The sequence below is a fragment of the Natrix helvetica genome (assembly GCF_964273705.1).
Source record: "Natrix helvetica genome assembly, chromosome: 3".
NCBI lineage: Eukaryota > Metazoa > Chordata > Lepidosauria > Squamata > Natricidae > Natrix > Natrix helvetica.
The window spans coordinates 111,398,918-111,412,346 of NC_138549.1; the positions used below are offsets into that span (position 1 = coordinate 111,398,918).

Here is a 13,429-nt window from a genome sequence, read left to right on the forward strand (position 1 = left end):
TAACTCAGATATTTATACATGTTACTATCATCATACCTCCATTTTCATTTGACTATAATTGTTTGAACATCCTTCATCATAAAATATACCAAGATTTAATACATAACCCACATGCTGGCATTTCATTCACTATTTCTAAAATGCTCCAATAACACTGAATCCTTATGTCCTATTCTAGCTAAACATCCATAATATTTAGTAACAAAATTTTCTGATCCTCCTTTCTAAATCACTGTTTACAATTTACATCCAGTTTCCTTATGTTGTACACATACATACATACATACATACATACATACATACATACATACATACATACGTTGTTATCATTATCCCTCCTTTATTTGACTATATCCTTATCATAACATTTCCTCCCCCTAATAATCAAGACTTAACTGAATCTAACTTAGTTCTTTTTTATTAACCTTTATATATAATCAAAAAGATTTCTAATCTTCCTTTAATAGGTACCATTCAATATTCATATCCAATTATTACTTATCATAACAATACACATGTATACATTATTATCATTATCAATTATTTATTTAACTATATCTATTGTCACTAAATTTCACTAAGTTTAACTAGTTTTAAATTATATACTTCCATCTATCAGCCTGTATCTTTCCAGTAGCAAAACAGTCTCATGTCTTCTGCCATTTGTGGTATCAGTCCTCTAATCATCTCCTTAATCAAATTTGTATGGACTCCTCTTAGCAATTCATTGCTTATAAAATCTCTCATGTAATTTCGATGCCCTTCTTCTGTTTCCTTAATCAGCTTATCTTTAATTGTCAGTAGTGTTATCAATGATTTTGGTAATAAAATTTCTCTTTAAATCCATAAATTCTTTTGTTTTTTCTTCTTCTGTGTCTTGCCATCTGGGGTAGCATTCCTCTCCATTTAATTCCTCTTTCAGTATTTCACTCTTTCCATTTCCAGAAACAAACCAATCACCATAAATATCAGCAGATTTAATTTCTTTATGGTCATTTTCCTCTTCGGTTTTTAGGATTCTAACTTCCACTTTTTCCACGATAAACATTTCCAACGTCTTCATCATATTTTACTGTTAGAAGATATATTCTCTGTTTAAAGATATACTTCAAAGGGACATCTGTATGCTTTTCTTCTTATCCCTCTCTATAAACAAGCAGTGAGACCTTGAAGTGCGAAGTCAGGATAATCAGTAAGAAAAGTAAAAGTGTTTCATTTCCAATACATACACCTCCAGCCTCTGAGTAGCAGTGTTATTGTTGCAATTTTCTTTGTTTCTTTTTGTATCTTTTTTGTATTTCAAGTTTAAAAAAGGTCCAATTCTTGATTGAGTTAGAAAAACACCCACAGTAATGAAAGAGGAGAATTTTAGTCCAAAGGTTACAAAGAATAATAAAAGAAAAAAATAGAAGAAGAAAAGTTAATCCATACATTTTAAAAGGCTTGCATAAATTCCATCCATGAACATAGCATTTAAAAAGTAAGATAGCCCACTGTCCAAAACCATTCAAAGCTTAATTCCGCCGCTTGTTTCTTCTGTTCTCCAATTTAAATTAATTTTAAGTTTTTCATAGGCAGTCTCTTTTAAAATGGTAAAAATTTACCACCAGCTGGAAACACTTTCTCTTTCCGTATCCTTCCGTTTTGGAGCCACCCCGACTTCATGGCTGGATTTTTTGTTGCCGGCTTGAAGAACCTCTCTTGCATCCATCAGGGACTTTGCGATGTCCCTGAGATCAGCAAGACATATTCTTCCTGTTCACCATCTCTGCGGGATGGTTTAGGTCCAATTGGACCACCCAGCGGCAAAAGTATCCGCTGCGGTCTCCGAGCATCAAGACCGCAAGTCCGTATCGTCGCAACGTTGCCTCCTCCTCGATAAAGTAAACTTTCTTTACTGGTTTTTACTGCATTCAGTTGTAAATTTTAATAAATGCTCAGATACTCTAAATTACAGGTGTCAAACTTGCCGTGTCACGTTACTGTCATGTGACGTTTCACGATGTTTTCTCCATTTGCAGAGCTGGGGTGGGTGTGGCCCACCAGTTTGACACCCCTCCTCTAAATTAAACATTGGTAGTATCCCAAGATTGCATGCAGCAGAGGAAGGATTTTAAAAAAATAATTCTTGAACAAAAGTATGCCCTGATGGATAATGAGCTACTTTCAAAACTGAAAAGAACTGCTTTTGAAATAAAAACAACTTTACATATTGTGGAGTCTAATATATCCCAGTGGTTGAGAAAACATAGAATTTGGGTTTATTTCCCTTAGGCAAAATAAACTTACATAAATCTAGGTCAGTTCTTCTAAATTTATATATTTATGTAATTTATCAAATTTATATAGCCACCATCTCACAAGAGAAATGACTATGAATTAGTCCCACGGAATAGTTTAGCATTCAGGATATAAAGTAAACAAAAGCTTTCTGAGTGATTGCTGTTTTAAACTAATTTGCTATTGCTTGCTGCATTAGCTACAACAAACATTACATTTACATAGTGACTTCATATTTTGTTTTAGTGTAAATAAACTGTAATTACAGCAAATTTGGATGACTGTCGACATGAGCTTGTATAAATCTGAATGTTTGCAATAGAAATGTTAATTATTATGTTTCATGATATTTTGTTAAAATGTAGATGTTTGGTAAGAAAAATGAATTGATATGGTGAATAATGGATATTTTTCTACTGAAATTCATGAAGAGGCTCTCTGTGGGATTAAACTGGAATAATAATGTAGTATATACTAATTGCCTCAGATTAAAATCCATTGAATTCAGAATTCCCTCCCTCCCTCTCTCATACACACACACACGATTGTATTACACTAAATATTAATTTAAAAATGCAGGCTACATAAAATACTTTTCTTTAAGAAGCCAAATGTTGCTTCTAATGAAATAGATAGGAAAGAAACTCTTTCCATCCCTTGTAGTTCTTTGTACTATCTTCCATACAATTTCAGAGGGTGTTTTAATAGCATATTTTTAGAGAGAAAAAAATAGGGTACTAGGCTTACTGATTGTGCTACCATAAGAGATGATGAAAAAGATACTTTCATGTAGAGAGGAAAGGAGAAAACAATTCTTCTATTGAATCCTCAACTTAAGTTTAAACAATTTTTGTCTTTTGATTCTCCAGAGGTCAACATTTTTTGAGATAGAATTCAGGTTTTTTTTAAGCAAGCCATGGAGAAGCATATTGAAATCATCACTTCACAGTTTTGCCGCAATTGTGCAAGATTCTCTATTTCTGGCCCATAAGGATAATCTCATACAGTATCAACACATGGAGGAAGGAGCATTTTAATAGAAGAGTAAGCTTTTTTTGGATAAGAGCGTAAGTTAGATCTAAACTGCCAGTGATATAAATAGATGCACAGCTAAATATTTTTCATTATTTTGGGAGTGTGTGGGAATGAGATGAAATGAGAAAACTAGGCTACAGAAGCTAAAAATCTGCAGCTCAAAATATGATTTGCTAAATTTTAGCTCAACATCTGAAGATTTTTAATGATTGTAAAATGCAAGTAGAAAGTTCAGAAAATATATTTTTATTGGACCAAAGATAATGAAGGAAATAATTACTCCTTCTCATTTTTCTATGGATATTATTTATATGAAAGTCCGTGTATGTAAACCGAATTTATATAATTAATGCTATATTTGTTCTGGCCCTTAACATATCTTTTTCAGAAAGTCTGTTGTCATTAATTAGCTGTTTGAGAAATTGAATATTGAATGCCTCTTGTCTTAAGCTATGTATCAGTGAGGAATGTTTTAGATTTCTGACACCTTTAGTACCTTATTTTTATATTTAAAAACATATCCTGCAAAGTTAACATATATGTGTAAGTTTAAACTTGATACATATAGTAGAGCAAGTAAAACAATTGATTCCAGTGATTTGAACAAATAGGATTCTTCTATATTATTTTGAACAATTAGTTATTAATTTCACAATTAACAGTTTTGATAGTGAAAAGAGATAAGAGATAGTAAAGACCTATGTAATTTACATATATTCTAATAGTTGTTTCCCATGCCATATATAAAGAAGTTTTTTCCACTGCTATATGCATGGTTTCCAACTCTGTGTTTAGAACTATGCAGAAAATCTAGATGTGAGATCTAGTCCTGAAGATAATAACATGGAATAGTTTGTCTGTGAGACTTACTGTCCAACAAAAAAAAATCTTATTGAAACTAGCTTCAGTAAGCTTCAGTACTATACTTGTTAATAACTAAGTGCTTTCAAATGTTCAGTATTTAAGTAGAAAAAAGTGGTTAAAATAAGGTAATTAATAAATATAATTTTCCTGAAATTCTGAATTATACATTTCTTAATGTATAATTGTGCATGCACTTGCATATCTGTATCTGTTTCACCAGTAGGTGTATGTATCCATTGTCAGCTGTGATTATTCTCAAGAATATAGAGGCTAAAAATGTTCTAAATACTTGTATTTAATATTCAATGAACTCTGATTAAGAAGTAGCTGATTTAATGATTTATTTTATTGGAATGTTACAATATTACATTGGACAATGTACTTGTAGATTTTTATCAAGCAAATTAGAGTCTGATCTAATTTGTTAGGTTTTCTAACGAGAATAATGTGTATTGAAGTAACTCTATAAAGAACCCATTGTTGTTTTGCTTTACATCACCAGAACTTATGTTGGAAAGCTGTGTCATTGTGAACTTTAAATATATTTTGTTGACTAAACCATTTTATATCACATTTAGGCAGCAATCTTATGGACAATAATTTCTGAGTGCATTCAAATGAGAATAATGCAATTTACTTCCAAGTAAACATGTATAGAATTGTGCTGCCTGAGATTCCCCTACCTCAATTTCAAACAATTTGAGTGTGCAATAATATTGAAATAAACTTAAATCAAATAATAGTGCATCATTCTTTGCCAGAATGAAAATAACAGTTTATTAGAAGCTGAATAAAATGGCTTCCTATAATCCTGGCTGACTGATGTTCTCTTCCGTAACATGAAAAAACTAGGGAAAGAAATTTCACAATAGTGTAACGGACCAGAGGTATGTTGAAAGTACAGTTGAATGTATGTGCTTTAATTTTCTAAGCACAGCTTTGGGATCCTTGGTGTTCTTTCAGCTTGGTTGTTTTTTTATAGACATTTCATTACCAAACTAGGTAATATCACCATGCTAAAGGGGAATGGGGTTTGCTCTTTTTTAATACGTTAGTGGCTTGCCCTATCAGTTCTGTTCTATCAGTAACAACAGTTTTCCGAGATGATATAGGGAGGGGAACATTGTTTATATGAAATACATACATGATTTTTGTCTCCTTATTCCCATCTAGTCCTTTCTTCTGTAGGTTGAGAGACTCTCTGGAACAGCATGGAATTTAATATGGGTTGCTGAGCTGATAAATTTATATGAGTAATTCTGAACCTTCTGAGCGAACTGAAATACTTCCCACTCACTAGGGCTTTTTGGAATCTATTGTTTTATTAGTCTATATTTACCGAGATTAATAAATAGTTCAAACAAAGGACAGTTATGTAATTATTTCTTAACATTTATCCAAATCAAGAATATTCAACAATTGACTTATCATCCTGTTTTTGGCATAATTTATGAGACAGTAATGTCCACAATTAGAAGGAAAAAAATGAGTATTCCTACTATTTCTGAGAACTGAGATTTATTATTTTATCATTTCTGGTTTCTCCCAGATTGTCTTCGAAAGATGAACAGTTGGTTGTCAATGTGGAATTAGGAGGCGAAATAGAGTCAAATTTATTTGGTGTTTCCTGCGATAATCAGTGAATCCTTGAATTTCCCACATGCTTACTGGCAACTAATTGGACAGCAGTTATAAACATTTGCCATGTTTAGCCGAAAAGCATAGCTGTCACATACATACACAAACTTGACACATGAATACATAATTATCTGTGTGTATGTAAACAGTGTAAGCATCATCAAAGCTTTTATTTTGAACTTAATTAAAAGTGTAGAGGTCTCTTAATATGAGTGTGTTGTATGTGAGACAATAGATATTGTGTGTGTGTGTACATACAGTATTGTAATAATTGCAGTAAGAACGGTGTTGCAAAAATTCTAAAGAGTTGAAATATAGCCTAAGACCCTCAACTACCTTAGAAAGAGTTAACAGGTCAGTTCCCTTGGTCATTCTCCAGTTGCTTCCTTGTCTTTAAGAACAAAAAAGAAAACGATAACATTGTGCCTGGACCTGTCTCTGCAGAGTTTAGGGTACTCCTGGGGTTTTACAGCTAAATGTAAAGCAAGTTAGAACATGTTCGCTCCTGATATTCTTGTTTTTCTTTCAACCCTTTCAGTGCCCTGCAGGAATCATTAAATCAAAACTTCATGCTGATCGTCACCCATCGAGAAGTCCAGCGGGAGTACAACCTCAACTTCTCAGGAAGCAGTACCATTCAGGAGGTGAGCTCTGTCTCGCAGCTGAAGAATAAATGTCGCTCATTATAACTAGTGTCAGCTTTGTTAAAGAGGGCTTATGTATTCAGGCTGCATACTTCCTTTCATGTTTCATTATTAGGTTTTTAGCTTTTAATTAAGTGGATGATGAAAGATTACTGTAGGTACATCAGATGGTGTAACCCACATATAACATTTGCATTAATTTTACCCCAAAGCGGTTGTGTATTTGTGAGCATGATGCCTTAGAGTGTTAAAAAGCTTCCCCAAAGGTGAGGTAGGGCTGTCTGATAGAGATTCTTCTTCCTTTATTTAAAATTATTTAACAGTTTTCTTATATTCTTGGGTATTTCTTGCATCAGTTGCGTTGCTAGTTGTCATAATCTTGATTAGGAGTGGGTTTGCAGAAAAATGATTTCTGTTTAAAAACCATTTCATTGTCATTCTATAAAACTACCACCAAGGGGTGATGTTGCAAAGAAGAGTTTCTTGCTAATTCCTCCTGAAAAGACAGAAGCACTTCCTAAAGTAGTAAATTGCCTTTAACTAAAAATTCAATATTGTCATAACCTTGTTGTATATCAAAAATTGAGCAATCAGATTTTTGAAGGGTTTTTTTTTTGCTTACTAATTCCAACCTGCTATATACACAAGGATTCCAAATGGGAGTGTTTCTTTTGAATCTTTCTTTCTTTCTTTTATTATTGTATGAAATATCTCCCATCCTCATTTAAGACAGTGGCTCGCCTCTCAAGAAGCCAATACATGTGTGAAAAGATCTATATTATGATCACTTTTTTAAAATACTATCAATACTTATGTTTATGTTGTTACAGCATGCTTCGTTCATAGGAGTTGATGCTGGAATGGGATAGCTAAAAGGATTATATTGTTTGGATATTAGCCTCTTTTCATTTATTTTTATTTGAATACATTTTAGTATTAATGATATTAAATCAGTATAGTTCCTCCTTTGCATAATTTTTTGACTCTTACTAAGATCAGCATGAAGAATATGAACCTATTGGCTAATATATACTTTTGTATCTTATGTAGTTCTTTATATAAAATCATTACCTAAGTATTTATATACATACATATGTACATACGTACATACATACATAGATGCATGCATACATACATCTTGAAGCCCCTCAACAACCTATATATTATAACACACACACATACATACATACATGTATGTATGTACTGTACATTATACATGATACATATACCATATAACCAGTTAATTGCAACATGTTATTTTCAGTAAACAACTACAGCTGCTTGTTATGTAGTTACAAATGGAAAATTGTTTTGCAAAAAATACCAGCATTTCAAATTTGGATGAAAATCAGTTTTGTTAAATATCAAATAGACGTGATTGCTCTATTTATCCAAGGCCCGTAAAATTGTCTCGCATAAAATTGACCCCCATTGCTAAATATAAAATGAAATTACTCAGGCCTTCAAAATTTGAACAAGAACCTTATCCACTTTTAGTAAATATCTGTCATTAATTTCAGGGGCAACATATTGCATACATTCAGGATTGACTTAGTAGTGCTGATAAGTTTTGCTTTATTACAAATTTTATGAGACAGTATGGCCAAACTGCTCATTTGTTAAAGCTAAATAACAGTGTATCCTCCAGAAAATAACACCATGATACTCAGAGTGGATCTACTCCATCATAAACTATTTCCCATACTGTAGAATTTTGAGAGGTATTGATGTGCAGAATGGGTCTAAATTATTAGTTGTATTTTCTTTCAATTCAAAAATTGAATTTCATCTTTGACTGAACTGTTAAACTGACCATGTACTAACCCTCACTTTCTGAAGTTAGTTCTAAAATTTCTTCCTTTCATTTAAATATTTTTTAAAAATGAGGAAGTTATATGTACTAAATCAGTAGTAATTTAATTTTATGGGCAATTTTCACTTGTCAACCACCAGAGGGCAGGAAGGTCTATTCAATTATTTTTCCAAAATGCTAGCCAGTATTTTCAAATTAGCTTCCTGTGTCTTAACAAAAAGAAGTATAATGGCTGAGTTATTGTTTGATATGCAGATAATTGGCATATTCTGTAAAGGAGACTTAATTTCATCCTTTAAAATTAAACAGTGAGATTTTAAAAGATATAAAATATTCATTAATGCTCAGTGATTATAAAGTAGTGGCATATGTTTATTTTACCTTTATTACTGTTTCGATGGGAAATACTGCAAATATTTTGCAAATCGAGTTAGCCATACTGACAAGTTGAAATGTTTAAGCAGCATTAACGCAATCTACTTGCACCTGATAGCCTATGCAGAAAGATTCAAAATGCCTGCATCAATTATTAAAAGAAACACTTAATATTCCAGAAATGTTTCAGGTCTTACCACAACTATATGATATAACCATCCGTCTGGTTTTTTGATTTGTATTGCTGCAGTGCTTGCAAACAGTACTAATAAATATTTTTTCTTGTCTTTTCCAAACAAAAATGGTGTTATAAACATTTTGCAATGAACAAGTGAGCTGAGTTAATACGAATAACATTATTTTGCTAGTTTCAAGTCAATTCCTAATGAAATGAAAAGGTATTAAAAAGAAGACACTAAAGAATAACAAGTTGAGTTTGGTCTATGGAAGTATAAACAAAAAGGCAGCAACCATTTGTTTTCAAATAATTATAACAAAGGAGAACTAAGATAGTAGTATTATGGATGGCATACTGACTTTGTAGACTTTGTAGCTGATGCTGAATTCAAGTATGAAACTAGGTGAAAATTCAGATATCTGTTGATGGATGCTTTTGTGTTTGGGAAATCTCTCAAGTTTAGTATAGTACAGACTTGTAATTCAAAATTGAATCCACATATTATATTCATGTCATCCTATATTCTTTCTTACCTTCCCCCCATGCATCAGCCAGTTTTAAGATGGACTGAATTTGAACAATTTTTTTTTGTGGTATTAGTTTTTATCTTCTCTTCTACTGGTATAACAAAATTTAAAACATAACTCATAATGCAGAGTATCATCCCCTTTGTGAGCCTTTTCTGAAATGGAATTTAAGTAGGTTAAAGAATGTAAAAGTTATTACTAAACATTAATTCTGCTGGCTGTATTGCAGATTAAATTTTATCACAGATCTTTTCTATTATATCAGTGACTTAGATAAAATAATTTATCAAGGACAATTTTGTTTCTTTAAAAAATTTAGTTTAGATTCCACAATTCACTAGTGATAAATTTTTAAAACACTAATACATAAGTTTATAAAATGGGACTTCAGAACAGTTTTAATGAGATTTGATTTTAAAACATTTAAAAGCTTTTTCAAAATAGTTATTTAACACCACCATTCCCAAACCTATGTGAGGCATTAAATTATTTCCCTTGAGCATAAAAAGTATTGCTATAATGTATTATTATTAACAAATTTGAACAGGCATGACTAGTTTCTTTGATTCTGTTGCGACCTTTAAATTATGGTGGTGCAGAAGTAAAGCCCGTTTCCCTGCCATTAGAATAAGAAGCTGGTGACCTTGATATACAGCCTTATCACTTATGTCAACCTTTGCGCAAAAGATAAGTTATCACTTACATAAGCAATGCAAGACTGGCAATGAATGCTATGCTTAACGTTTGCCTTTCTGTGACACAAAATTCAATTGGACATGCATAAACATTCTAAGTAGATTTAACATTTTAATATAATATAACCTAAAAATAAGAATCTCTCTTTTTTTTAAGTGCACATTTGCCTACTGACATTATAAAATGATTTAGCTGCAGCTAAATTATTTGTGTTAGCATAGATATTACACAGTGATTTGTAGAGCAATAATTTTTAATAGCAATAAAAGTAGAAATAGTTCTAAAATCAGTCAGACAATCCCATAAGCATGTTTTATAAAGATGTTTTGATTGAAATTGAATTGGTACATTTTTACTCAGACTTTTTTGAGAATCTAAGAAGTAAAGGACCAGGGAAACTGTATAAAGTATAAGACATATTGTACTGCGCCTGAAATTGGCAGCTTCCTTTAAGATTACTACTAACATAGTTTGCAGCTCTACAAAGCTGGTATGCATTAAATAATATTAAAAAACACATTTCACAAACAAAGCTTCACATGTGAGCAGAGGGTGCTTGCTCTCGTGCACAAAACTCCACTTGAATGAATGGAGAGCTCTTGTGCTTGCACTTTCCACTTGCACAAGTGGAGCTTACACAAGTGCAAGGAGTCACTGCTCATGCAAGTGGAACTTCCCATACTTGTGCCTGCCTGCCACTCGTGCAAGTGGAGCTTTGTGCACGCACTTGCCCATCACCAGTGCAGCCTGGTTTGAAACAGTAGTGGGCTGTGGCCAGGGGGGGTTGTGGACCCCTGATTTACATGCTCTGCCTTGAAGCATTATTTATTTCTAGACACTCTTTAGATTGCTTCAATGAGATGACCACTAAGAGAAAGAAAAGAGATTGATAACATCCTCCAGAGCATATAGAGAATCCATCATCATCTCAGAAGGAAGTGAATGTTTTAGAGGCAATCTCAAATTATGTTTCAGAGCCTGCTTTAGGGCAGTATGACTAATATTTTGGTTCTAAGCATCACAAAAAATATTGGGTAATAAACGTTTTCCCTCTAGAAAAGTTTTTTTTCCTGCACTTGCAATTATGTGTTTGCTGACACATCACTATTATGAATATTTCTGTGTTACTGCTGTTTTGTTGGTGGTTGTATGGTTAAAGTTTTTATTGTTTTGTAGTTTGGATATCGTTTTAATTGTGAGTCACCAAAAGTCACTGAAATGAGATGAGCAGTTGTAATGAATGAACAAACAAATGAATTTAATACAATAGTCCTAGTGTTAGTGGATATTTACTTTATGATGGATATAATTAGTTCCACATAAGTCTCCAGGATATGAAAAATATGTGTTTGGTCAAACTAGTTGATTTCTATAAATGTACTCACTTCTACTGTCAAATCGTCTTGTTAAAACGGGGTAAAAAGTTAGTTTTACCACTTTTTAATCAGCCTTAAGAGGACGTGAATGTGTAGCTGAAGAAGTCTGTTTACTTATAGTTTTCAACTGAGATACTTATATTGAAAGTTAAAAGAGTCTATTTTGGTATGCATTTTGTTGTATATACAGTGGGGCAAAAAAGTATTTGGTCAGCCACCAATTGTGCAAGTTCTCCCACTTAAAAAGATGAGAGAGGCCTGTAATTGGCATCATAGGTAGACCTCAACTATGAGAGACAAAATATGAAAATAAATCCAGACAATCACATTGGCTGATTTGGAAATAATTTATTTGCAAATTATGGTGTAAAATAAGTATTTGGTCAATACCAAAAGTTTATCTCAATACTTTGTTATATATCCTTTGTTGGCAATGACAGAGGTAAAACGTTTCCTGTAAGTCTTCACAAGGTTGGCATACATTGTTGCTGGTATGTTGGCCCATTCCTCCATGCAGATCTCCTCTAGAGCAGTGATGTTGTGGGGCTGTCGCTGGGCAACTCGGACTTTCAGCTCCCTCCAAAGGTTTTCTATGGGGTTGAGATCTGGAGACTGGCTAGGCCACTCCAGGACCTTGAAATGCTTCTTATGAAGCCACTCCTTCGTTGCCCGGGCGGTATGTTTGGGATCATTGTCATGTTGAAAGACCCAGCCACGTTTCATCTTCAATGCCCTTGCTGATGGAAGGAGGTTTGCACTCAAAATCTCATGATACATGGCCCCATTCATTCTGTCCTGTACACGGATCAGTTGTCCTGGTCCCTTTGCAGAGAAACAGCCCCAAAGCATGATGTTGCCACCCCCATGCTTCACAGTAGGTATGGTGTTCTTTGGATGTAACTCAGCATTCTCTCTCCTCCAAACACGACAAGTTGTTTCTACCAAACAGTTCTATTTTGGGTTCTTCTGACCATATGACATTCTCCCAATCCTCTTCTGGATCATCCAAATGCTCTCTAGCAAACTTCAGACGGGCCCGGACATGTACTGGCTTAAGCAGAGGGACACGTCTGGCACTGCAGGATCTGAATCCCTGGCGCCGTAGTGTGTTACTGATGGTAGCCTTTGTTACATTGGTCCCAGCTCTCTGCAGGTCATTCACTAGGTCCCCCCGTGTAGTCCTTGGATTTTTGCTCACCGTTCTTGTGATCATTTTGACCCCACAGGGTGAGATCTTGTGTGGAGCCCCAGATCGAGGGAGATTATCAGTGGTCTTGTATGTCTTCCATTTTCTAATTATTGCTCCCACAGTTGATTTATTCACACCAAGATGCTTGCCTATTGCAGATTCAGTCTTCCCAGCCTGGTGCAGGTCTACAATTTTGTTTCTGGTGTCCTTCGACAGGTCTTTGGTCTTTACCATAGTGGAGTTTGGAGTGTGATTGTTTGAGGTTGTGGACAGGTGTCTTTTATACTGATAACAAGTTCAAACAGGTGGCATTGATACAGGTAATGAGTACAGGACAGAGGAGCCTCTTAAAGAAGAAGGTACAGGTCTGTGAGAGCCAGAAATCTTGCTTGTTTGTTGGTGACCAAATACTTATTTTCCACCATAATTTGCAAATAAATTCTTTCCAAATCAGCCAATGTGATTGTCTGGATTTGTTTTTTCATTTTGTCTCTCATAGTTGAGGTCTACCTATGATGACAATTACAGGCCTCTCTCATCTTTTTAAGTGGGAGAACTTGCACAATTGGTGGCTGACTAAATACTTTTTTGCCCCACTGTATTATGGGACTATAATCCAAAATAAGTCACGTTGAGTTAAGTTATGCTAAATTGCTTAGAGATTCTAGAAACAGCATGAGTGGAGATTATTTTGTGGCTGTCTCCCGTGGTTTCTGCTTGTCAAGTAAGATTGGGCAAGGTGGTGCTCTGAATACTTTCTATCAAGCAATGTCATCCAGTGGGACCCTGGAAGCAAGCATTCCTTCTCTGATAT

General features: G+C 33.9%; 1 protein-coding gene across 1 annotated transcript in view; it reads left to right on the forward strand.

Moving 5' to 3' along the window:
* Positions 1-13,429, forward strand: part of FAF1 (Fas associated factor 1) — a 216,736-nt gene that overhangs the window by 59,259 nt on the left and 144,048 nt on the right. The window contains exon 7 of the mRNA XM_081946742.1: positions 6,356-6,461. Coding sequence (XP_081802868.1) covers positions 6,356-6,461 — 106 coding nt within the window. The remainder of the gene's footprint in view (positions 1-6,355; positions 6,462-13,429) is intronic.